This window comes from Ambystoma mexicanum, chromosome 6p (assembly GCF_040938575.1).
Source record: "Ambystoma mexicanum isolate Mex_15411 chromosome 6p, UKY_AmexF1_1, whole genome shotgun sequence".
Lineage (NCBI taxonomy): Eukaryota > Metazoa > Chordata > Amphibia > Caudata > Ambystomatidae > Ambystoma > Ambystoma mexicanum.
In genome coordinates this window covers 381026342-381051535 of record NC_090935.1, presented here as the reverse complement: position 1 = coordinate 381051535, position 25194 = coordinate 381026342, and the positions used below count along the sequence as shown (strand labels likewise).

The 25194-nt window shown below is 45.9% G+C and overlaps 1 protein-coding gene across 2 annotated transcripts in view; it reads right to left on the bottom strand.

Moving 5' to 3' along the window:
* Window positions 1-25194, bottom strand: part of EGFLAM (EGF like, fibronectin type III and laminin G domains) — a 674079-nt gene that overhangs the window by 277258 nt on the left and 371627 nt on the right. For both annotated transcript variants that reach the window (XM_069627154.1, XM_069627153.1), the window contains exons 8-9: window positions 20039-20154; window positions 6672-7020 (exon numbers count right to left, since the gene is read on the bottom strand). In XM_069627154.1, coding sequence (XP_069483255.1) covers window positions 6672-7020; window positions 20039-20154 — 465 coding nt within the window. The remainder of the gene's footprint in view (window positions 1-6671; window positions 7021-20038; window positions 20155-25194) is intronic.

Here is a 25194-nt window from a genome sequence, read left to right as displayed (position 1 = left end):
CTCTTCCATTCAAAGCCATGCTTTCTGCCCCACATCCTTATACAATCTCCTCTTGACTCTCTGCTTATGACTTGGCCAAGCACTACCATCCAAGGTCTTGTTGATCCAGGATAACCTCACCACCATCTCATCACTTAGCCTGCTTCTTTTTACCACCACTTGCTACCTATGGTCCTTCTCTATAACTTCTTTCTCTGAACTGGTGCCCATCTGAGGACACCCAGCTCCTCCTGTGCACATTTTGACCCATTTGGCCTGCATACAATGAAAGAAATCTCACCTCCAGAGGTGGGCTGGGAACCAAAAGCAGCCATGGAAATAATTTTCAAAGTGGCCCCGTGTTGCACATTTTCACCAAGCCTAACCCTTTTCCTATAGGAACATTTGGAAATACCACATAAAAAAGGCCCAGAATACAGAGGCCTCCTAGGAAATCACCAAAGTTCCCTTTCGGCCAGTCCACCACTGGTCACCTCTCACCTGCTCTATTTTTGTCCGTCCCTCTTTAACTTCTGCCTTTCTCTTGGAATGTTTTCTACTTTCTTCAAGGAAGATACTGTTCCTATTGATCATTAGGAAGCTTCTTTTGAATGACCCAAACAATCATACTAAAGATCAGCATGGACCTATCCGTCCTCATTATTCTTAAGTCCCAGAACAGCTCATCTTTAACAGGATCTTCACCTACCTTAACAATAACGATCGTTGAGACCCCCTTGATTCCTGGTTCCAAAGCCCTAATTATAAACAACACTTACCCATGTCTCCAATTTCTTAACCTCTGCTCAGCATCATAAACTCTCCTCTATCCCACACCTTCTGACCTGCTCTGCTGCCTTTCATATGGTGAACCACGCTTTCCTCATTGCTCCTTCCACATCTCATGAAACAGGGACATCTCGGATTGGAACCTTCCTATTTGTTGCTGTGCCCTCAGGCTCGGTCATTGGCCCTTTGCTCGTCACTCTCTACACTTGCTCCCTTCGGCAAATGATATGAATGATATTTTATTTATATTGTGCTCATACCCAGGTGTTGACCTAATTTAGGATTTTCTATCAAATGTATTCAGACATCTCCTAAAGCTTTGACATTATCCCCACTCTTACTCCTAATCTCACTGCATTCATTCCTGAATGCCCCTTAGCAATCCGCCACTGAAGGGCACTTCAATGTTTCATGTGTACCTCCATAGTATTTAAGTCCTCTACATCCTGGCTGCCAATGCCCACCTCTTTCTCTCACCAATCTCATATCTCAATTACCTGCTCGCCGCCTCCATTAAAGCAAGCAACCATGGGATTATTTTTGACAGTGGAATCAATCTTCACCACTTTATGACTGAGCCTCTTCTGCTGCTAACATTAGCCCCCTTACTATCAGGAAAAACCTCCCTCCACTTCACATACCTTCACTCTGAAACCCTAATACTAAATCCAGAACTCAGTTGCTTTGTCTGCGGCACTAGCCTCCTCCTTCACCTCTCCTTCTACTCTTTCCTAGCTTGACACAATTCTTAAATTTACAACACACACTGTTAAGGCAGTTTGTGTACCACCGTCTGTTGAGGATGTTACAACAACTAACCCTAGGGTGGAAAGTTAAAACACCAGACAAGAAAAATAAGCCAAACCTCTCTTAAACGTGAGTAGTATGGCCATAGCCACAAGGCATAACTCGCAGGTAGAGGAAGTGGGTCAACACAGAGAATAGGTCCATACACATGAATCCAGAAAATACATCACACTGATAATCAGGTCAAATATGTATTTTAGGGAATAACTCACAGTATTAAACAAATACCAAGTATAGCTATAGAAACAGTACTGCCTATACAAGGACGCTCCTAACCCCAATATCTGTATGTGGGACCTTTGCCAAATGCAAGCACCTAATATAAAATAACAGGGGCTGGGGAGAACGAGTTTGCAGGAATTGATTCTCTAGCACTTGGATACAGGGCCAAGGGAGGCCGCAGCATCGCAAACAACAACAGGCAGAGCATGACAGTAAACAGTCCCAAGATGGAGACAACAGCTGATGACATCCTTGGACATCCCAAACTGGAGGTCTAATACAGTGATGACCTTGCGGCACCTCTCTGGACTCCTGTAGAAACCTATAGCCAAGAGGACATTTCTGGTGGCAAACTGCAAGATGCAGCATTAAAACAGTGCACTAACAGTTCCAAAGTAGAGAGCATGACCCAGAAGGTATGGGGAGCCAACAGGAGTCTCCAAGAAATCCAGACTGGACTTCTGGTGACAAAAAACCCAAATCTGGAAACGGGCAAGCCACTGCACTTAGCAAATGTTCTCATGTGAGGGCATTGAAACATCCCAAATGTTGGAAATAGACAGGGAACCCCCTTCAACAGGTCTGCAGACCTGCCTCCTCCAGGATCCATGAACACAGCAGCAAGAGATTGAGATAGGGGCAGGGCAGAACCTAAATAGCCCTGTAAAAGTGGCATGGTCAAATGCCAGCCAGCCAATCACAAAAAGGGGCTGGAGCATAGAGTGAGATGAACAACCATACTGGTTGGTCACTGGGACTGGCACCCAGCCAACGCCACCACAGTAGGAAGTGAGAGGGCTAGTCCAGGGTCCTCTACTAGCCTAAACCAGTAGGACCAGTTTGGGGGCTGTCATAATGGGCTCACAAAAAGCCCACGTGGTCAGAACAGTCTTTTTGAGCCTCGTGGTTACCTAGACAAAGGGAAGCCCTAGAACAAAAAAATGTTTGTGAGAAGGATTCTTTTTTTTATAATGGTATTCCAATGGCTACGAGAAAGGTGTATTGGGCTCTCAATTTAGCAAAATGTCTTGCACCCTTGGTGAAGACAACATTAAAGCACGGTCACCATCAACATATTCCCTAAAACCTAATTACAGTGACAGAGCCACTCTAAGGCAGAAATTACTGGGAAACCTAGGGGTGACCCAATACCATATACTTTAAATAAGGTATAAAGCGATATAATAGCAGAGGGACCAGAAAGAGATTAAGGAACCATACAAAGACCAGGGGGAAAAGCAAACATTTGAGGGACCCCAGAAAGTGGCCATAGATCCCCAAAACCGGAATTCTAGCTTAACACTCGCCCCTCCCAGACTATATCCATGGGTAACTAATCCATTGAGTGCTAAATCACATGGTTAGTAGTTGGTAAATTCCCAGAAAAGGCAGATTATATTTCTGAGGTTTCATTACTACCTTTGTTGTGGGCCACTCTTTGGGGACTATTAGTATTACAACTACCCTTAGGAATTATCTATTTCTTGGGAGAAGGAGTCTGCTCTCACAGGCCCACAGGAGACATTTCATTCTCTGAACCTGCAATAGGCTTTTCTACAGAACCCTCAGTACAAGGTCCGAATGGCTGAGAAGAACTTCCTGCACAGATGTTCTCAGCCTTTTTCGAATACACTTCCACCTCTCCTGTCCCGGCAGGTGGAATGTCAGGTTTGACGACTAAAGACTTATCAGAATAACTAGTTTTCTCCTCTTTTTGGAACTGGGAAACTTTTCAGACTGAGGGGAAGATTGTCCTGGTTAGTTGACCCTTGGTCGGAGTAGAATTTACCTTCACAACTATGGGGGTGAGAGTGGTGCTTTTAAAGATACCCCCCCTCTCCAAGTCATTCTGAAGCAAGGAATTGCCAGGGATCTTTTCTGGGCTCTAACAGGAAGAACCAACTTCCTATTAGCTATCTGAACCGAAATGTTAACAACAGGGAAGGTCTGAAGGAGGCCACTAGACAATTTAGTGGCCTGCAGATGAGTACTTACCTTTGGCCCAAAGGAAGTTCCTGCAACGACAGTAGTACAGGCAGCAGTGTCTCTGATTCAGTGGTAGGTTGGCCCTCCACTATCACGGAATGGACATTTTGCTGAGTATTGGAGGGAACCCCAAAACGGTATTTCTGGGACTTGAACCCCACCACCTCCAATCTCTGGAATGTCTGCCTAAGGATCAAAGGCCATTCTTAAGGCACTCTCCTCAACAATCTTTTTAGGACTGCTGGTCTCTAGGATGGTCAGTTTTCCCAGAATCCCAGCAGGTGCCAGAGAGCCTGCAAAATACTGAAGAATCAACACTTACCTTCAGGTTAGTGGCACCGCCCTGCTTTTTGGAACCGCCCACAAGGGGTTTATCCACTTCTATTTTACGGACCTGTAAGGAGGTAGAATTACAGCACAGCCACCACCAACATATTCCCTAAAGCCAAATTACAGTGGCACAATCACAGGCAGAAACTTGGAGTCTGAGAAGAACCCCAGAGGCTGGGCACCTAGGGGCGACACAATACCATATACCTTATAGAAGGTCTAAAGGGAGGTAATGGCAGGGGGTTTCAGGAAAAGTCCCTCTGACCACCGAAAAGAGATCAGGAACCAAAAAAGACAGAGAAAAAAAGCAAAAATGTGAGGGGCTGCAGAGAAATTCTGGCTTAACACGCATCGTTCCATAGTTGTCCCCACTCTTCTCATATTTCCTGATCCAAAATTACTCTGTATTCTGTGTATTCTTTTCTGTTTTGGGTCGAAAACACCTATTCCCTAAAATAATAAATACAATGCGATATAAATACAATCCCAGTGGGGGTCGATCTGAAACCTGTTAGCTGCTCCTCTGAGCATCCTTCTTGAAGCTGCCTTGTTTGTGCATGCTATAATACATGTATGATGATTGGGCCTCTAGCCACTATACCATCTGAACGCTGCACCTCTTTATACTGCAGGGATCCTGTGTCCACCTTACCAGATGGCCCCACCCTACTCAATACACTCCCCTACTAGACACCTCTCCCCAGCTGCCACTGTCAGTCCTGGGTCTACAAAAGAATGTAAGGCAGTACTAGTTCACATCTAGCCGGCAGATTGCTAGGCGTAGGCACACACATCTGAGATTAAATAGATGTTCCCTATATTTGAATGTCACCCCCTTTCATAGCTCTCAACCATTTATGTCACAAAGGCCGGTGAACACACCCAATTTTATTTTTGGAGGGTGAGAGGCCCATTGAAACGAATGGACGTGCAGGAGGCTTGGCGGGTGAGTCAGCTGTTTACAAGGTGAGTGACATCCACCAAAAGCGTGTGAGTTGAGAGCTATGCCCTTTTCCTTGAGTTCCCTTGCTCATAGACATTTCCAATTTAAAGTAGCGGGGTTGGGTAGGGGGCGCGGAGCACAGAGACATTAGCTAAACGCAACGCTTCAAAAAAAGTTCTTGACTGTGCACAAGGCTGACTGTATTGGTAATGTCACTTTGAATGTTACAATGAGTTCCATGAATGAAAAGTCGCACGACAGCACGCTGTGGCTTCGCGAATGACTGCACCACGTGACACGCAGCGCAGCGTGCTTGGGGGTAGGTCACTTTCCTATTGTATCAGTCCTCTCTGCGGTTAGGTTACGCAGGGGGCGAGCCTCCTCCTCTAAAAAGTATTGATCTCTGCTCCCGCATCAACTCGCACAGCTAAAAATACATCTTTTTTTAATTACACATCAATCGAACGCCGACAAAAAAACGACCATCAACTGCTTGATCATGAAGGTCAAGGGTAATTTGCAGGCAGATACATTGGCTGTTGCCACTCCATGATCAACACTGTGTGAAATGAAAGGGGGCTCGCCGTGCTCTGCTCAGTGACTCGTGCACAGGTCTCGCGAGCTGCGGCTTGTGGCAGTTTCCAAGGTTCCCTTCATTGCGGATTGCCCCAGATCTGAAAATAGTGTGAAGTAAAGCAACATGGCAATGGTCCAGCCAGCACATACACCTTTCCTGCAAGTCTACCTTGAAATATACTTCAACACGTACAGGTGACGTGTTGCACATATGCAGGGCAGGCGATCGTGCACGCCTCGTGTACACCTCACACGTGCCATGCACACGCAGTAGAACAGTCAAGCACACGTTTCTTTGTTTTATTTGATATGCCACCTAGAGGTGGCCTCGGAGCACTCACACCAGAAGGTGAGTGAAAACATGACAGATTATGAAAACGTTACACTTGTGCAAAATATAGTGCAAACTAATTCTGCACCAATGCTGTGGCTTCTTAAATACGAAATGGGCCAAACAGTTTTTGGCTCAATCTCCCAATTATCTAATACAATTTGCACTATGGCAAAACATGAAGCACACTGTATTTTGTACTATGTGGTGTAACATAAAAAAGACTCATGTGTTATATTTCTTTTTATGTTACATAGCAAACATGTTCAAAAGAACAGTCTGTTTTATTTGTGTCCTAGTGCAAATGTGGGCGAGCTGTTTTTTGGGACCTTTGTTGTACTTTAGGGCTGGATATAGAAGAGGACGTTCAATAGAAGGGTCCTTGATAATGTGAGGGTTTCGCCCTAAAGGGGTTGCAACTTGCAGTTGGTTGTGAAGACGACCTCAGCCTTCTGGTGGAGGCTCAGATGGTTAATTTTCCTTGCACTGATGAATGTAACATGACCAAGTGCACGTTATTTAAGCAAGTGCAAGTGCAGGTGCATTTAATAGAACATTCAAGCAGATGAAACAGTGCAACTGCGCCCTCATTCAGCGAGGGGAAATACAAGCACACTTCATATATACAGGTGCAGGTACATTTAAGCTGTATACAAATTCCAGTTTAATGACAACTAAGCATACATGCCTACATAAAATAAAAGGTACCTTCTTCGCACGTGTCCCCTCCTCTCCCAAGACTACAGTGGCATCGGGAGCCGCCGCGGTCGTAATCATTGACGCAGAAGCTGTCTGGTGGGCAGACGGTTTCATCACACGATAGGTCAAAGAACCGAAGGGGAGCCAGCCCGTTCCTCCGCGCCGCTCTGGCAGGTGTGCTTCTCGACCTGGCGGTTGTGGTGCTGGAGCTGCTGGTTGATGTGGTGATCATTGATGTAACTGGTGCAATGGTGCTTGTCGTGAAATTTGGTGGTATCTTCGTCCGGTAACCCGGAGTTATCCGGGAGTCAACCGTAAACTTTGTGTTCCCTCCTTTGATTGGAGACAGTGGTTTAAGCTTAAGAAATAAGATGCATATAATAGTAAATGGTAAAGCAAGGCATGTGTCACATAAGATTTAAACGTGCTTACTTTTTTTTTAACTCTACACATAATAGTGTGCTTTTCTGATAAACGAACAAACTCAGCCCAGCCAACAGGAAAGTCTCATAAGAAAAGGCAGTCACACCTTCTCAGTACAGTACAAGCTAGCAACCTCTGGAACACTTATCTGACTCACATCGTGATCTACAAGACCATCTAGCTTTCAGGAAGGCGCTGAACACCTAGCTGTACCCACCATCAACCTCCTCCTGCGACATGTCTCATGTTCGGTCACCATCAGCGCCAAGCAGCCTAAGGTTGACTGCAGCGCTCTAAAATTCTTTAAATAAATTAATCAGTACCAAAAACACAATTAGCAGGTGCATTTCTTTGCATTTCTTTCAAAGAAGTACAGTGCACGTGGTGAGTGATCCTAACTTTGCTGTAAACTAATTCAAGTTGTAAAGGTAAGGTCGATTGTGGGTTGGTTTGAGAGGCTCCTAGTGCGAAAAGGATCAATGAATTAGAAAAAAAAACACTATAGTAACTGGTATCTTCTGTCGCATTGTATGAGGACAAAAGTGTTGTTCCACTACCCTCTTATTTGCAATAAGAAATTGAATGGCACCACACAGTCTGCGCCAGTTAAAGAATGATATTTATTCACTGGTCATAGTATCAAATTGGAAATATTAAGTCACTAGTAGTGTCCAGTACGCGACACGTGTTGACGGTGTCATTATCCCATGCGGACGCGAGGAGAACGGAACTCCAAGGAATAGGCACGGGATTATACCCAAATATTGGAACCTGCATTAACTGTCAAGCAAGGTCTTATCACCTTTCAAATAGTATTTGTCCAGCTCTGAAGAAGGCCAAAGGCCGAAATACGTGTCGTGTACTGGATACTGCTAGTGACTTAATATTTCCAATTTAATACTATGACCAGTGAATAAATATCATTCTTTAACTGGTGGAGACTGCTTTGTGGCATTCTATTTCTTAATTCAAGTTGTACGTATAGAAAAAAGGATTACAACAAAGATTAGCAACTGTTAACATTTGTGATGTGTAAACCATGAGAAAGTGAGCTTTCGAGTGATATGAGATTCGGCAGATTGAATTGAAAATTGATTGGCTACAGAAAAGATATATTATTTCAGTTAAGGTGGTCCATAAACTCATAGCCATTTCTTCATAACTTAGTAACTGACCTCTGTCTTTAAGAACTACATGGTTCTTTAGGTTCTAGGACCTAGGCTAACCCAGACCAGGGTGCTGTACATTCCCCTGGCCACATTTCTACCTGGCTGTAGTTTTAGTGCAGTCAATAGCAGAGGTTTGTTTGTTTTATTCATTTGTAGGGCGTACCGAACCTGGAGGTAACTGGGCGCAAGGAATACAGGAATACTTTCAGCTTAGGTTACAGGGTGCCTTGGGTAGGTGTGCAGTCATATTGTCAACTGCAAAAAGTAGAATTACAAAAATATCGAAAACAAATGGTTGAAATATTTTTTTTCGAATATGTCATTTTTTATTTTACATGTTTTTTTTTTTGGCTTCCGTGCGTTAAAAAAATGGTTTAAAAAAAAAAGGGAGGGGGATCGGGGGGAACCCCCCCATTTCGAACAGAACATTTTAAAAAAGGAGATTCCCAAAACAATTTTCCGACCATTTGTTTTCGACATTTTGACTTTCGACTTTTTCACATTCGACATTATCACTATAAACCCCTTGGGTAGGCAACAAGAAAATACAAAAAAAGAGAATGCAAGAAGATAAAACAATGCTGTAGGTTACAGATGGTAAGATAGATGGCATATACAAAAGCAGTGATATGAAGCAAGATCAGATGTCGTTGGATCGCAGCCAGTTCAAGGTATTTGCGTCTAAAGCTGAGGGATGTTTGGTCCACTCTGAGAGAAAGAGGCAGGGCATTCCAGGACTGAGCGGCTTTAACTGGGAAGCTAATACCTCCTCATTTTTTTAGGTTGAATCTGGGTAAGTTCAGGCAGAAAGAATTTGCAGCTCTGGAGGGGCGGGTATGGGATTTTCTATTCTCTCAGTTATATACAGGAGTGCCACTTTGATAAGGCATTTGAAAGTAAGGGAGACTGTTTTGAGCAAGATTCTGTCGTTTATCTTCAACCAATGAAGTTCTCTTCTAAGTGCAGATACGTGTTCTCTGTTAGGGATATTCAAGGCAGTTCTTAGCGCATTATTCTGCAAGATTTGTATTTTGTCAAGGATATACTTATTAGCACCTAAGTATAAGGCATTAGAATAGTCCAATGTTGAGAATATCAGGGCATTGGCAAGGATAATACAGCTAGCTTTGGCTAGGAATGCCCTGACGGCTCTGATTAACTTACATGTGTAAGCGCATGCTGAAGCCAAGGAGTTTACTCGGTTACTTAGGGATAGAGGGGAGTCGAGGTTGAAGCCTAGCGTTTTAGTTGGAGTTCAGTATTTGTAGGTTGGAGGCTGTTCCCAGAATCAAAAGCTCTGTTTTGTCGTCATTTAGGCAGAGGCCATGTGATGCCAACCATGCCTGAATGAGGAGGTAGATTTTATTTACCAAAGGCGTGTCCTTGACATAATCGCCCGAAAGGGGTATTAGGATCTGGGTGTCATCTGCGTAGTTAGTGTAGGTGACACCCAGCCTGTCCAATTTGTCGAACAAGGGCTTTGTAAATATATTATACATGGTTGGCGATATGCCCCATCCTTGTGGGACCCCACATGTGGTCTGGATGGGGTCTGCTGACGCTGATGGGAGAAGACTTTCATGGTCCTGTGGTTTAAGAAAGATTGAATTTCATTAATATTCATTAAGAGGTGAATTTCATTATTTTGTAAGCCTGAGCCTATTGTGTCTTTGAGGGATAGCTCGGCCATCTGAAACCTGTATTTGTAAGATTTGGTGTGTATAGAGATTTTGAGGTCAACAGCCTAACTGGTGACTCTGACTTTCATATTTTACCTGACTGCTTAATCAACTTTTCCCTGATGCCCAATGACTCCTAATATGTGGCCTCATTGAGGAATTAAATGTGAATAATGTGCCTCTCAGAGTCAGTCTAGCTGATGGCACAGTACCTGGTCAGATAGCAGAGTGAGCTCAGCGCTCGTTTATGACATTTGTGTGTAGCCTGCTGACACAGATTTGAATCCTGGCAGGGCCAACTCAGCCTTTCATCCTACGAGGTCGATACGATACATTTAGTACCACATGGTGGGTAATGGTATCAACTGTTATGACAGCGCTTTCATGCCCTCAGGTGAGCCTGCACTATATAGAAACTGGGATTATTAGTATTACAGACAGAGAGGGTTATAATTATGCACCTTTTTTTCTATTTATTTTTAAACAGCATTAAGGAAAACAAGAAAACCAAAACTACTGTTGCCATATTTCCAACCATATGTACATAGTACCCCATCCAATCAATGTCCAGCAAGTCCTATTTCTATGACCTTTAAGCATAGTGTTTCCCATTTTCTTACTGCCCCCACCGCCCCTGAAATGCTAAGTATTTCCCAGTAGTAATTCTTATTTAAGTACTCTGTAGAATCAGTATATTACATGTTGTTTTTGGGTTAACCGGTTAACCCAGGTTTACCCAGAAGTAGACCTACTTTATTTTGATGCATAGCATTAAACATTGTTGCTGAGTGAGTGAATTGGAGAGCACTGTGTGTGTGACATGACAGTGACCCCTTGCTTATAAGGACTGATACGTTCTTCTCCCTCAAGTGGTGGTGTTCTTCTCGGGACATGCTGGGTCGGGGTTAGAGGAAAGCCCCCAGCACTTGGTGCACCGCTGCGAGAGGAACGTTGAATGACTTGCACTGTCTCCAGCCTGAACTGTCTGGAATAGCTAGCCCGACAGATTGTCCTTGCCATGTCTATGTCATTCAATTGCTGCTGGCAGAAAGGATCATTTGACTTCACTGAACTGCATTTTAGGCAAGGCTTGAGCATGGAGAGGGACGATTCTCTAAGAGAGGATGGGCATACCCAAGAGAGTGATGCCACGGAAGATGATCCAGAATGAAAAAAGAGAAGCTTCACAAGGACAGATTGTCTCTTTCATTCATTTCTTCCTATCTCAGGCAGTGGAGGATGCATTTTGGGCAAACATATCAGATTTATCTGAGATCTTAACAAAATTTGGCCCTCCCGCTCTGACACAGAGAAATCCTAGTAGTAACCCAATATATATATGGAGTCAGGGGCCACTGGTGATGATGTGCGGTTGACGTCCACAGGAAGGAAGGCCCTTTCCAAGAGGAATCACTCCAAGCAGTTAGTGTACTATTGTGATTAATCTCAGGCCGGCAACCCCAGAACCTTAACGTTACTGGGACCATCAATGATGGTGCCGCTGCAGGCATGCAACTGATCTTCAGGACTCAGTATAGTGGAGACATACGAAAAGACCAAGAGAACCAAAGTCCTTGCGGCTCTAGACATATCACCCAGGCCTCCTTATAGAGACTCTCCTCCTTCGTTTACCTGGGATAACGACGATGGGGGCCGGGGAATTACCATCTCTGTTGATTCAGAGCCCTTGATCGACCCTGGTAAGGGTAAATCTGGTTTCCAAGATTCTCTGAGTAAACCAATGTTTTGACTGACTTTATTACTCACCCACACTCCAGGTCACTTCGGTCTGTTTGGGATTATGCAGATACTTTCCTTTGTTAAAACTGAATCAGCCATCCGAAATAAAGTTAAGGAGGAATTCCCGAGGCATTATTTTGCAGGGCAATGCTTTGTCACCTCAGCTACAGACCCCACAACTGCTACTTTCTTTGCTAAATATGGCCAGTATTGACGAAGCATGGCCGACTTGCCAAGACACACTTCCGAATACCTCAGGGCACCTAATAAAGATGGTAGACTTAGCTGAAAATGCAAAATCCTCAAGTGGCTCCTTAAACCCTGAACTGATTTGAAATGTTCTGGGGGATGTCAATGCCTCCACAGTTCACAAAAGACGCAAATGCATATTGCTTACGATAAGCTCTAAACTAGGAGTTCTGGTGGTGTCCAAAGGATGCACGATCTCATTTATCTGGCAATGAGTGTGTTAAGGAATGCAATAAATATGTCAGTACCTTAGAATTTTAGAATATGACACAGACTGCCCAGCAAAGTATATTCACAACGCGGGTCTCTGCCAGGGCCGACCGTAACAGTAGTTGGTCAGACAGCCATGCCGCACACTTCTCAGAGCCCTCCGAACTAAATAATATGAATCCCAGTCTGTCTCCTAGCAATCCAGACCATCATTTTACCCACAACAATCCCATGGCTTCAGCTCCAGAGGAAAAGATGGTTTACAATACTTGCCTCTATACCACTAATGGAATCCTGACTTTCCATTGTAATTTACATTATAGTTGGGGTACAGGTGATATCCCAGGGGCGGCTCTAAAGAGCACCCTCTTAAAATCCAGTACAGTTTACCACAGCCAGGCCTGCTTTGCTACACAGGGACTCATTTGAATTGCATGACGACAAACAGTGCGCTTTCCTCACTTGAGCGTATTGTTGTAGGTGGGTGAGAAAATCATCCCTTAATGTACAAAATAGCGTTATACGGGCATTTTCTGATAGAGCACTGTTGCTGGGTGAGCTCCAAATATGCCGGGTTGAGACAATTGTGAAATGGTGTCTAAGGCTTTGAATGGGCATCCACCTGACAGCATAAACACTGGGAATGCACCAGCAACGTTTGAATATGGCAGCCCTTAGTGATTGCGAGCCAAATGGTTGTATGAATGTATAGAGACGATTGCAGACTGATGTTCGCCCTCAGCTCCAAATTTCTGAGAAAGAGAGAGTCTGCACCATTACTCATTTCAATGCTGAGGTGAGTCACAGAAGCATGACAGGGACGCCTCAACTAAAGAAGGACTGTGACGAAGCTCTGCTAGATTCGTAGCTCAACAAAGGACCATTTCTGTGACTCTGGACCACGGAACAGGACCCTGCATCATTGACCTGTTCTGTGGATTTAGAACTTAGTCGTATGCTAAAACCAATCCCTGACCTCTGACATCATTTGGTTGTGAACATATGCAGAGACTGAGACCCTGAAGGAATGACATTGATAAGGAACGCAAGAGTAATCGAAGAGAGAAACAGGTCTTAGTTTTCTTGGACATTGGATTACAATATTGTTTGATGTTTGCATTAAACGAGAATACCAGTACTTGGGATGGTACTTCTGTTTGCCTGCTCTTGTTGGTCTCTGGACCTTCATCGTGCCATGGCATCACCAAAACAACTGTTTCCCTCAGACTGATATGATAGTTTATGATATGATAGTTTATTTATATAGCGCCTATACACAATGTGTTTCAAAGCGCTTCAAGGAGGGAGGGGACATAGGAAAAATACAGTTACATTCAGCAAAAGTCCTTGAAACAATACAGAATGTGAAAATAACTATCATAATAGGCCTGACGACATTTCTGATAGTGCAAGTGCATAGAACAAGTAAGGCAAGAGGTGATGGAAAGGAAGGAAAACAGAGCAAGCAGTAACATTACTAAGTCTGACGACAATTTACGCAGTGCAGGTGGTAACAAGAGGCGGGGTGGGAGGGGGGCAAGTGGACGGAGGGGGGAAGGAGAACAAGACACGCTACTGATCAAAAAGTCAGTGACAAATTGAAAAGTAGGGGAGGGGGAGGGGGAAAACAAAAAGGAGGGGGGACAGACAAGCTGCTATCAAGAGTCACGGAACAGATGATAGGAGTAAGTGCTAGGAGGCGGAAGTCTAAGAGGGGGGAGAAAAGGAGGGGGGAGTAGGAGGGAAGTTGAAGAGGATGGAAATGAGGAGGGGGGTGGAGCGCAGAGCATGAGGGGGGGCAAGCAGGGTGAGGGCACACAGATACTCACGGGGGGCAAACAGACACTCACGGGGGGCAGGGGGGCACACAGATACTCACGGGGGGCAAACAGACACTCACAGGGGGCAGGGGGGGCACACAGATACTCAAGGGGGGCAGGGGGGGCACACAGATAATCACGGGGGGCAGGGGGGCACACAGATACTCACGGGGGGCAAACAGACACTCACGGGGGGCAGGGGGAGCACACAGATACTCACGGGGGCAGGGGGGGCACACAGATACTCACGGGGGGCAGGGGGGCACACAGATAATCACGGGGGCAGGGGGGCACACAGATACTCACGGGGGCAAACAGACACTCACGGGGGGCAGGGGGAGCACACAGATACTCACGGGGGCAGGGGGGGCACACAGATACTCACGGGGGGCAGGGGGGGCACACAGATGCTCACGGGGGGCAGGGGGGCACACAGATACTCACGGGGGGCAAACAGACACTCACGGGGGGCGGGGGGGGCACACAGATACTCACGGGGGGCAGGGGGGCACACAGATACTCACGGGGGGCAGGGGGGGCACAAAGATACTCACGGGGGGCAAACAGACACTCACGGGGGGCAGAGGGGGCACACAGATACTCACGGGGGGCACACAGATACTCACGGGGGGCAGGGGGGGCACACAGATACTCACGGGGGGCAAACAGACACTCACGGGGGGCAGGGGGGGCACACAGATACTCACAGGGGGCAGGGGGGCACACAGATACTCACAGGGGGCAGGGGGGCACACAGATACTCACGGGGGCAGGGGGGGCACACAGATACTCACGGGGGGCAAACAGACACTCACGGGGGGCAGGGGGGGCACACAGATACTCACAGGGGGCAGGGGGGCACACAGATACTCATGGGGGCAGGGGGGGCACACAGATACTCACGGGGGGCAAACAGACACTCACGGGGGGCAGGGGGGGCACACAGATACTCACGGGGGGCAGGGGGCACACAGATACTCACGGGGGCAAACAGACACTCACGGGGGGCAGGGGGGCACACAGATACTCACGGGGGGCAGGGGGCACACAGATACTCACGGGGGCAAACAGACACTCACGGGGGGCAGGGGGGCACACAGATACTCACGGGGGCAGGGGGGCACACAGATAATCACACACGGAGGGGCCGGCGATCCGGCATACCGCGGTGGACAGCGGTAGACAGGGCCTTTGTTGTGGGCCTTCGGTAGTGTGGCCGGCTCCCGCCTCCCGGTTGCTGCCATTGGCTAAAGGGGGCCAAGGCAACCAATGGGAGAGGGAGGCAGGAGCTGGCCCAGAAAAAGAAGCACAAAGACAAATATAGCATCAACAACGTGCAAACGGCCATCTTGGAAGGCCTTCTGGCAGCAGGCACGAATAGGGCATAGCACATATGAATCCCAAGTGGGATGTGCCCTGAGCGCAACAAGCAGATGGAAGAAGCAGTGTGCACGCACGGCCGAAAAGTGCATTTCCAGTCATTTTAGACGGTCGCTCGCAGCATCAGCAATAAATGTCAAAGTGTCTTTTTCCTTACCCCCAGCCATGCGCAGCAATGATGGCAGTCCGGCGCAGGTGGAAAAAGCTGGGGAGCAGAGGGAAAGGGGCTCCATCCGGGTCAGGAGATAGGCAGAGATTGAAAGTGGATGGTGGAAGGGCCTCGTTCTGAGCCTTCGGTAGTGTGGCCGGCTCCCGCCTCCCGGTTGCTGCCATTGGCTAAAGGGGGCCAAGGCAACCAATGGGAGAGGGAGGCAGGAGCTGGCCCAGAAAAAGAAGCACAAAGACAAATATAGCATCAACAACGTGCAAACGGCCATCTTGGAAGGCCTTCTGGCAGCAGGCACGAATAGGGCATAGCACATATGAATCCCAAGTGGGATGTGCCCTGAGCGCAACAAGCAGATGGAAGAAGCAGTGTGCACGCACGGCCGAAAAGTGCTTTTCCAGTCATTTTAGACGGTCGCTCGCAGCATCAGCAATAAATGTCAAAGTGTCTTTTTCCTTACCCCCAGCCATGCGCAGCAATGATGGCAGTCCGGCGCAGGTGGAAAAAGCTGGGGAGCAGAGGGAAAGGGGCTCCAATCCGGGACAGGAGATAGGCAGAGATTGAAAGTGGATGGTGGAAGGGCATCGTTCTGAGCCTTCGGTAGTGTGGCCGGCTCCCGCCTCCCGGTTGCTGCCATTGGCTAAAGGGGGCCAAGGCAACCAATGGGAGAGGGAGGCAGGAGCTGGCCCAGAAAAAGAAGCACAAAGACAAATATAGCATCAACAACGTGCAAACGGCCATCTTGGAAGGCCTTCTGGCAGCAGGCACGAATAGGGCATAGCACATATGAATCCCAAGTGGGATGAGCCCTGAGCGCAACAAGCAGATGGAAGAAGCAGTGTGCACGCACGGCCGAAAAGTGCATTTCCAGTCATTTTAGACGGTCGCTCGCAGCATCAGCAATAAATGTCAAAGTGTCTTTTTCCTTACCCCCAGCCATGCGCAGCAATGATGGCAGTCCGGCGCAGGTGGAAAAAGCTGGGGAGCAGAGGGAAAGGGGCTCCATCCGGGTCAGGAGATAGGCAGAGATTGAAAGTGGATGGTGGAAGGGCCTCGTTCTGAGCCTTCGGTAGTGTGGCCGGCTCCCGCCTCCCGGTTGCTGCCATTGGCTAAAGGGGGCCAAGGCAACCAATGGGAGAGGGAGGCAGGAGCTGGCCCAGAAAAAGAAGCACAAAGACAAATATAGCATCAACAACGTGCAAACAGCCATCTTGGAAGGCCTTCTGGCAGCAGGCACGAATAGGACATAGCACATACGAATCCCAAACGGGATGTGCCCTGAGCGCAACAAGCAGATGGATGAAGCAGTGTGCACGCACGGCCGAAAAGTGCATTTCCAGTCATTTTAGACGGTCGCTCGCAGCATCAGCAATAAATGTCAAAGTGTCTTTTTCCTTACCCCCAGCCATGCGCAGCAATGATGGCAGTCCGGCGCAGGTGGAAAAAGCTGGGGAGCAGAGGGAAAGGGGCTCCATCCGGGTCAGGAGATAGGCAGAGATTGAAAGTGGATGGTGGAAGGGCCTCGTTCTGAGCCTTCGGTAGTGTGGCCGGCTCCCGCCTCCCGGTTGCTGCCATTGGCTAAAGGGGGCCAAGGCAACCAATGGGAGAGGGAGGCAGGAGCTGGCCCAGAAAAAGAAGCACAAAGACAAATATAGCATCAACAACGTGCAAACGGCCATCTTGGAAGGCCTTCTGGCAGCAGGCACGAATAGGGCATAGCACATATGAATCCCAAGTGGGATGTGCCCTGAGCGCAACAAGCAGATGGAAGAAGCAGTGTGCACGCACGGCCGAAAAGTGCATTTCCAGTCATTTTAGACGGTCGCTCGCAGCATCAGCAATAAATGTCAAAGTGTCTTTTTCCTTACCCCCAGCCATGCGCAGCAATGATGGCAGTCCGGCGCAGGTGGAAAAAGCTGGGGAGCAGAGGGAAAGGGGCTCCATCCGGGTCCGATGGATCTCATTGCTCGGCATCAGAAGCATCCTCCTTTCCTACTTTATTCAATTTTGTTTGTAGGCCCTCCAGCTTCCTGTAGCATCTGGCAATCCCATCATCGTTGCATTGACCATTGAAATCCTAACAGAAGACTTCTAGACGGCTGGAAACTGACTTAACTCTGCAGGGAAAGGCAGAACTTTCTGTCTGCAAGGTTGCCATAGGCAAACATTGGTCTATGTTGAACATTGGAAAACCACAGCATCCAGACCAATATTCCACACTGTCAATCACCAGCAAGGTTTGTTTCCCATTAGAAATAACAGTTGCGGTTGAAGGATAATGGGCCCTGAGACTTGCCTAGAGCAATAACAGACTGGATCATTGGCCATCCAAGCTCATTGGGATGGACTTTTAGGGTCACATCCTAGTGATCCTGTGACCTTGTGAATACCAGAGTGTACTCTTTTTTTTCACCTCAACAGATATTTGTAAATTTCATACATACTTACTTTAGCAAACTTCTAAAGTTTCTACTTACCTGAAAACATAGGTCAAACGTGCCAAACTGCAATCTTGTGTAGAAATGCATTCATTTAATCTAATAGCTTCTTATGGTATATGTCTGTCAGTCCCCATCTCTCTGTAGATGTCTTCCTTGTCTGCTAGACCATAGCTAAACTAGGTGGCTAAGGGCTCTTGGGAAGCCTGCCTAGATCAGGGCTCTGGCCTTGGAGTTTAAACAGTGCCACATGGTGTTCCTCCTGCCAGTCTCTGATAGCAGCCTTCCTAAAACCCACAACTAGCACAGACATCAGGCAGGCAGACTCCCAATGCCCATATTCATGTTACTAAACTCGAGAGGCCTAGATCCATCTCTGAGAGAGTCTTTACAGAGTGATGCATTGAGGCGGCTTCTTCTTGAGTGAAAGGCCTATGCGAGAGCAATCTTACTAACGTGGCTAGTGAGCTGCCATCCCTGTTTTTCCTTTTTATGTCAACATAGTTTCTAAAATTACGTAGACATCCTCTAAACGCTATGAAATGATCACAGCCACACAGAGCTCTGCTTTGCGTGAACTTCATATAAGCTGTGAGAACTGCAACTGACCGCATAGTAATGGCCATAGTGTCCCGGGGCCATTCACCGCAGCATCAGCGGACCTGCTTTCTCCAGTACCTCTAACTCTGAAGGTCGGTCCTGCCAAACGTAACTCAAGAAAAACAAAGAAATGCAAAGTTGCGAGATTTGGACAGGGATATGATGTCTGGCATTAAAGGAGCCTGTGGAGTAAGTTGTGTCTGTTGTTGTGTCTCTAAAAGTCTCTGATAAAAAAATTCCCTAGTGAAGAAAACATTCTTTCAATGCATTTGTGTTTGCTCGGATGGCAGAGTATAAGTCGTAGGGCAAACAATGCCATGTCCCAAAAGGCATTCAAGGAGTAATTATTTGCTCTAGGGTAATTTAATACCATGCAAAAACTTCAATTGGATAGGTGCACATTTTAATGAGGCTCATTATTGCTCAAGCCCCCTCATTCTCAATGAAAATCCTCATGGCGGCTCTGATCGATATTACAGACATTTTGGACTGGTGCAATTAGCATGAGTGCAAACATTGCCTCAGTGCACAAAACAATTCTTTCAATTCATCGAAGGAAGTGGTATACAAACTTTTTCATACCGAGCCCCCCCCTGAGTAAAATTATTATTTCGTGCACACCATCTAGGGGTTGTCCGCCCCCCTCCCCTGGCACCCAAAGAATGTCCTGGGGGGCAGGCTCATTAAAAAGTAAGCAGATTTTCTACTGCTTATATTTTCTATTAAAACCAGTCATCTTAATCCCTTTTTGAAGCGTCTGGGGCACACCTTATGAATCTTTATAAGGAGTGTGGGGGGCAGGAGGGTCAGCCCCACAGTTTGACTCTGGGCAAACATTTCCCTGGTGCAAGCATGGAATTAAAGAATTATTTTTTTTACACTAGGGCAATTAAGATCCTGGCGATTGACAGCAGTCCATTGAACCCTTCACCGTAACCCGGTAGCTAGGTAATCCTTCATTCTCTAGTAATAGTCAGCCTCCATACATTAATTGCTTTCATAGAAAAAACAAAAAAGTCATCTGAAGTTGCACTCATGTGATATCAGAAACTGTAGGAGCACGCCCTCCCAAAATGCCATTGTTCAGGACAATAAATAGGCACATGGTCAAGAGCCACATGGATCAACCAACATCGGGGACATCTAGCGCTGCTATTTGCCAACTATTTATTGACCCTTTTAGAGTGTCAAATAACTGACATATAATCTGAAAGAGATGCCCTTTCTGATTTGCTGTTGCTAGATACCAGTTCCTGTTCTCTAACCGTTTACTTTAATGATATCAGCTGTGCCTGGCACACAGCGGCTTTGAGCCAACTCTCAGAATAAGGATCCTTTTCCATTTCTCTGGCATTGAACAGAAAGTGCTCTTGGTGACCAAATGCCAGTGCGTTAATGGTGTACTTGACACTTTGCATGGCACACGCCAACGGCACGGCACGTTTACACATACACCATTTTGCTAGCATGCCAAAGACCAGGGCATGAGTCTGCCCTCTTACCTCTTCAATGTAGATGTCATAATCTGAGTCATCAACATCAAATCCATCATCTTCACTGATTATGGTGTCTGTAATATACCGGCGACTGTAGCTTCCACTTCCTGCTTCTTCTGCACCTGCAAAATGGCCAGCCTGTTAAACAATGTACCTTGGTGAATTGTTATGTTACGTTGATTTATAGCATGCACCACTACCATTTGCATGTTCTCCAGGCGCTCTATATACAACTCAAGGATTTCTTCTGCATTCTCTAAATTGATGAAGTTTTTAGCATGTAAACACCAAACGATGAACAGATTTTATATAGTACTCTCTGGTTTATCAAAGAAGCTCGGTGCTCTAAGGCAGAATTAGCCATTTTTCAATTATGAAACGTACCACCTTTTTTTTTTTAAAGAATAACTTCACTTTCTCGGCAAAAAAGGAAATCTCATACACAATGAATGTATGCATATAAAGGGCGTTCCCATAGAACAAGTAGCATATTCTTTGCAGATAGGTTTTACAAAGTGTATGCAAAATGTGCTCGTGCCATAATCTACCACCCACAATATATGCATTCCACAACTGAAAATGCAATGGTAGACCCAGCTCCACACAATCTCTGGGCATGAACCTAAACAAGACACCACTGTCTAGGCACTAGCACACCATCAGCATTTGTGTTTTTACTGGGGCAATATGTTTTCAATACTATCTTGATTTAATGGGATGAACATGCTCTCACCCCCAATAAGACTCAACAATGAACGTAACAATCAGAGCTCTGTAGGTTAGGAAACATTGTCCACCTAATTCCTAGGTCATGCATTTGTCGAATGTGTATGGCAGCGCCAGCTCACACACAATGTCCAGATGCTGTGAAAAGCCCATTATAACATAAACATTACAAAATGAAACTCTGCATGTGCAACTCCATTTTGAGTTCCTTTCTGCACAAGACTTTTCATTAGGGAAAACAACTCAAGAATCAGCCTAATAATGTACACATTAGGCCTCATTACGAGTTTGGAGGCAGCCATGCCCTTAATAAGGGCATGGCTGCCTCCAAACTCGGGTCCGTGGACCCTGAATGGAGAAATACCGGGCCATTCCGACTTTGGAGGGCCCGGTATTTCCCCATTCAGGGAACCCGGACCATCCCCATTCCCATTCGAGCCCTCATAGCCTCGAGGCCTAATAGTTATCGTCATCAAAATAACTTGATTCGGTCACAGGCCATCAAAGTCAAACCTAGCACAAAACCAAATCGCTTATAAACATTGAAAAGAGGAGAAACAATCCAACTCAATAGTGTGTACCCGCCTTCATTTCTGCTTTAAAATTGAAGAACACTCAGTCCATGTGCCATAATGGTTGCCCATGGGTCTTTTCCCCAATTGAGTAGAATTTGCACCCGAAAGGACCGGATTATGGTTAATGCTTACAGAGGGGTGCGTGGTGTCATAGAAAAAGTAGGAGCTAATGGAAATCACAGTGTTTGTTTTCCAACCATACAAACATTGGGCACCTTCTGATCCCTAAATACCAACTTCACAATGTTGCTGGTAGAGTCACCCTCATAATGTAGTCTCAAGGAGTTTACTATGGCTTCCCGAGTTACAAAAGAGCAGCCCATGGAAATACAGAGCCAATACAGACATTTATTAGGAGCGCGTCCCTTGGTTCTCGTAGGTTAGATTTCAATTTCGGTACCCCATGCAAAAATACTACTGTGTCTCTCCTTTGTCCTTTGTCTCCCGTAGTCTTTGTCTCCTGTAGTCTTTTCCGTTGGTCAAACCCTGCCGGGGTTGGAAATCTGGTTATGTTATGAGGCCATTTTGGGCCATTATTCTCTGTATTGCTGAAAACTCGAACATCTCTTATTGGATGTATGGTATAGGGACAGGGTGGCGTATTAGCTTCCCTGGAAATGAGCTGCCGAACAGGCTGCTCGTTTCGGCTCTGTGGCCGCATGAGGCTGCATGTGGTTCGCAATGAGCTGGGGCCTGGGTGCTATGTTAGTGGCACCTACTTGGTGTTCAGTATTTATTGCAACCTGCAGGAGATCTTTGGTGACATATAATTCTGGCTCCTCCAATGGATTGCATGGGCCCGTAGCTTCCATAAGGCCAGACATTGCCCCCCCTTTGCTTCCCCACCATTTCTCCCGTGGCCTTCAATCAGAGCTTACAAGAGCTTTTTGATATCTGCAAGTTCAGAAAGGATGTGTCTGCAGTTGCAGTCATGGGCAGAACGTGGCTACTTGATGGATGCAGCTACGGTGGGGGATATTCTTAGGCTCGATTGGTTAGGGACAATTGCCATGTGGAGACAGGGTAAAGCACCATTCCTTTGGCTCATGGCCATCAGATTCTCACTCCAAAGTAGCCACAGACCCTTTTTCAGGCATGGCCCCAACCACATATTGGATTAGTTCTGTTGGTTCTCTGGGCCTATTAGTCTCTACAGACAGGGGGACCTCCATGGCCACATGGTTCAAGCTTGACAGACTTATGGTCAGACCAGTGTTACTGCCAAAAGTGTCAGTGTATGGGACTGAAGCAGCTAAACTGAAGTCACTGGAAGGTCCACCTGAACACATATGTTGAGTATGTTTGGTTTGGGGGGAATGTTGATAATTAGCACCCCACCGACCCCCTGGTTTCGGAGCTCAAGTTGACAACAGTTGGGCAAAACGAAAAAGAAGATGTCATGATGCCAATGGCAGAGTCCAAATGATCAATGGATACCCCTCCCCCCCTGAGCCAGGCTAATAGAGGCACTGGGAGGACCCAAAAACTGCTGAATTTCTTTTATTAACAGATGAGCATCGCCGACGAAACCAGCACTGGCACCAACAGTGACCGCTAATCTTGAGGACTCAAAATCAACAGCACCAAAAAAACCTGAGATGGGCAAAACTGGAGTTTACTTCTTCCTCCTGAGCGTTAGTATTTTCCTTTTTGGCCCCAACCCCCGCCTGGTACCAAGTATTAGGACAGTAGCAGGGTCGGATGCAGGAAGGGAGACAGGTCCAACCTCAGGTGCCTCAAGTGCCTTAACAAACGGAACTGGCATGGTCAATTGTGTACCCCAGTCAGATTAAAGCATGAAACGCACTCAGCCACTTCAAGAGCGTCGAGGATCGGCACCAGCGAGGAGACCACACTGTGATTTCAATGAATCTTCTGGGAGCAGGGATTTATCTGGCAGAAAGCGTAAAACATACAGCACAGTGTCAAGCGAAGAAAACTAGTCTCAGTGTTCCCAGAAATGTGAACTTCACCAGTCCCTCCAGTCTCGCCTGTTACCTCGCATGTTGCCCACTTTGGATCAGAGAGTCGTGATGAACGGCAGCGGTAAGGGCCACATCAAGGTGTAGCGCCAACTGGAGAACAGTCCTCGCACCAAAGCCAGGTGAAGAATAGGAAAACGGGAGGAACTCAGAATAGACGAGGGCACATACCCCCCACAGGTCCGCAAACATCACTGCGGGATGCCAACACCACACGCCCTTAACCCTCACGGGCTTCCGCCCTCACGAGGGAAAGCTCAGTTTTTAAAGTCATGGCAGGGGGCGCAGGGCTTGCAGCAAACTACTGGTGAGACGTCCAGGACTCCAGGCAATGTCGGATGTTAACTCCCCACGCCCTTAACCCCTGCAGGCTTCTGGTAACCTCACTAATTACATCACACATGAAATCCCAAATGAGATCAATAATTACATAAAATATGACATTACTGATTAAATAAGTTAGAATATTTTTGCTGAACTCTTTTGCTATATATTTAATTGTATTGCATTTAATTATAACATGACATGGAACAATACACTGATACAGAAGTATGATATTATTACATGTGGAGAATTAATATGTAGGACTTATCAACCAATACACTTTAAAATACACTTTAAAATAAAAATATGTAATGTTATACAATGGTTTGAATTTCATGTATTAGTAAACAATTACAATAATTAATTGCAGGGAAAGTACCTGATTCTTGTAAATTTATATATGATAATTCAAACAAGATATGATAAGTATATGTAGTAGTAAATAATAATAGATATAGGTACAACATGATTAATAGTAAGTGTTATGGAAATAGTCAATGTTCACATTTACATTTACAGTTCTCCTACTGTAATAACATTGCATGAACAAATTACTTTCTAAGTTACAAGTTTTATCAATTATAATCACATACAAAAGAAAGTATGTGCCGATGTGCATTGTGATCAAATATATCGAAGAATTTGAAGTTTGGTTGATATGCAAAAAAATCAGTTACTTATGCTATATAATTGTATACTGCATTTTAAATTTAAAGAAACAAGAGCAGAAAACATTGTACTCTGTAAGTATGAAATATGTACATATATGTTATGTCATATTTCAAAATGTAATTAATCAAATCAGTGACATCAGTGATGTCATGCATGATTTAATTAGGGATGCCATCAGTGATGTCATTAGTGTTGTCATCTGTGATGCCATCATTGTGGCCATACACTGCGCAACAGGGGACGCATAGTTGAGGTGAACTTGCTTGAAATGCGACTGCTGAATTTAAGGGGTTTTGTTGTGTTAAATCCAATTACCTTACCTTTCCCTCAACCAAGGTTATTTTCACTGAATTTGAAAGGTTTTTTTGCTATGTATTTTTCAAGTAAAATCTGATCATCTTAACTCTCTCCAAACTAAAGTTTTTCACTGAATTTAAAGGGTTTTACTATACTATAGTTTCTTCAGGCACACTCCATATACCTGTTTGGTTTGTGTGATGCATTTTCTTCTCCGAGGTGGACTTGATTGGAATGAGAGTGCTGAATTTCATGGGGTTTGTTGCATTAAATCTGATCACATTTACTCTCTCTTAACACATGTTTTTTCACTGAATGTCAAGGGTTTTGCTATACCTTAGTTTCCTCAGGGCCCACTAGCTATGGCCTTCTGCCCTGGCCACTGTACATGTTGTACCAATAGTTTTCTTTTGGGCCCACTAACCATGGCCTTTAGCCATGGGCAGTGGCCACAGCCAAAAATGTTGCATAGTTCCTTGAGGTCTCACTAGCTATGGTGTTTGGCCATGGAATCTGTATGTGTTGCACCAATATCTTTCTTTTGGGCCCACTGCCCATGTCACACCATTCATTTGTTACCAAATAC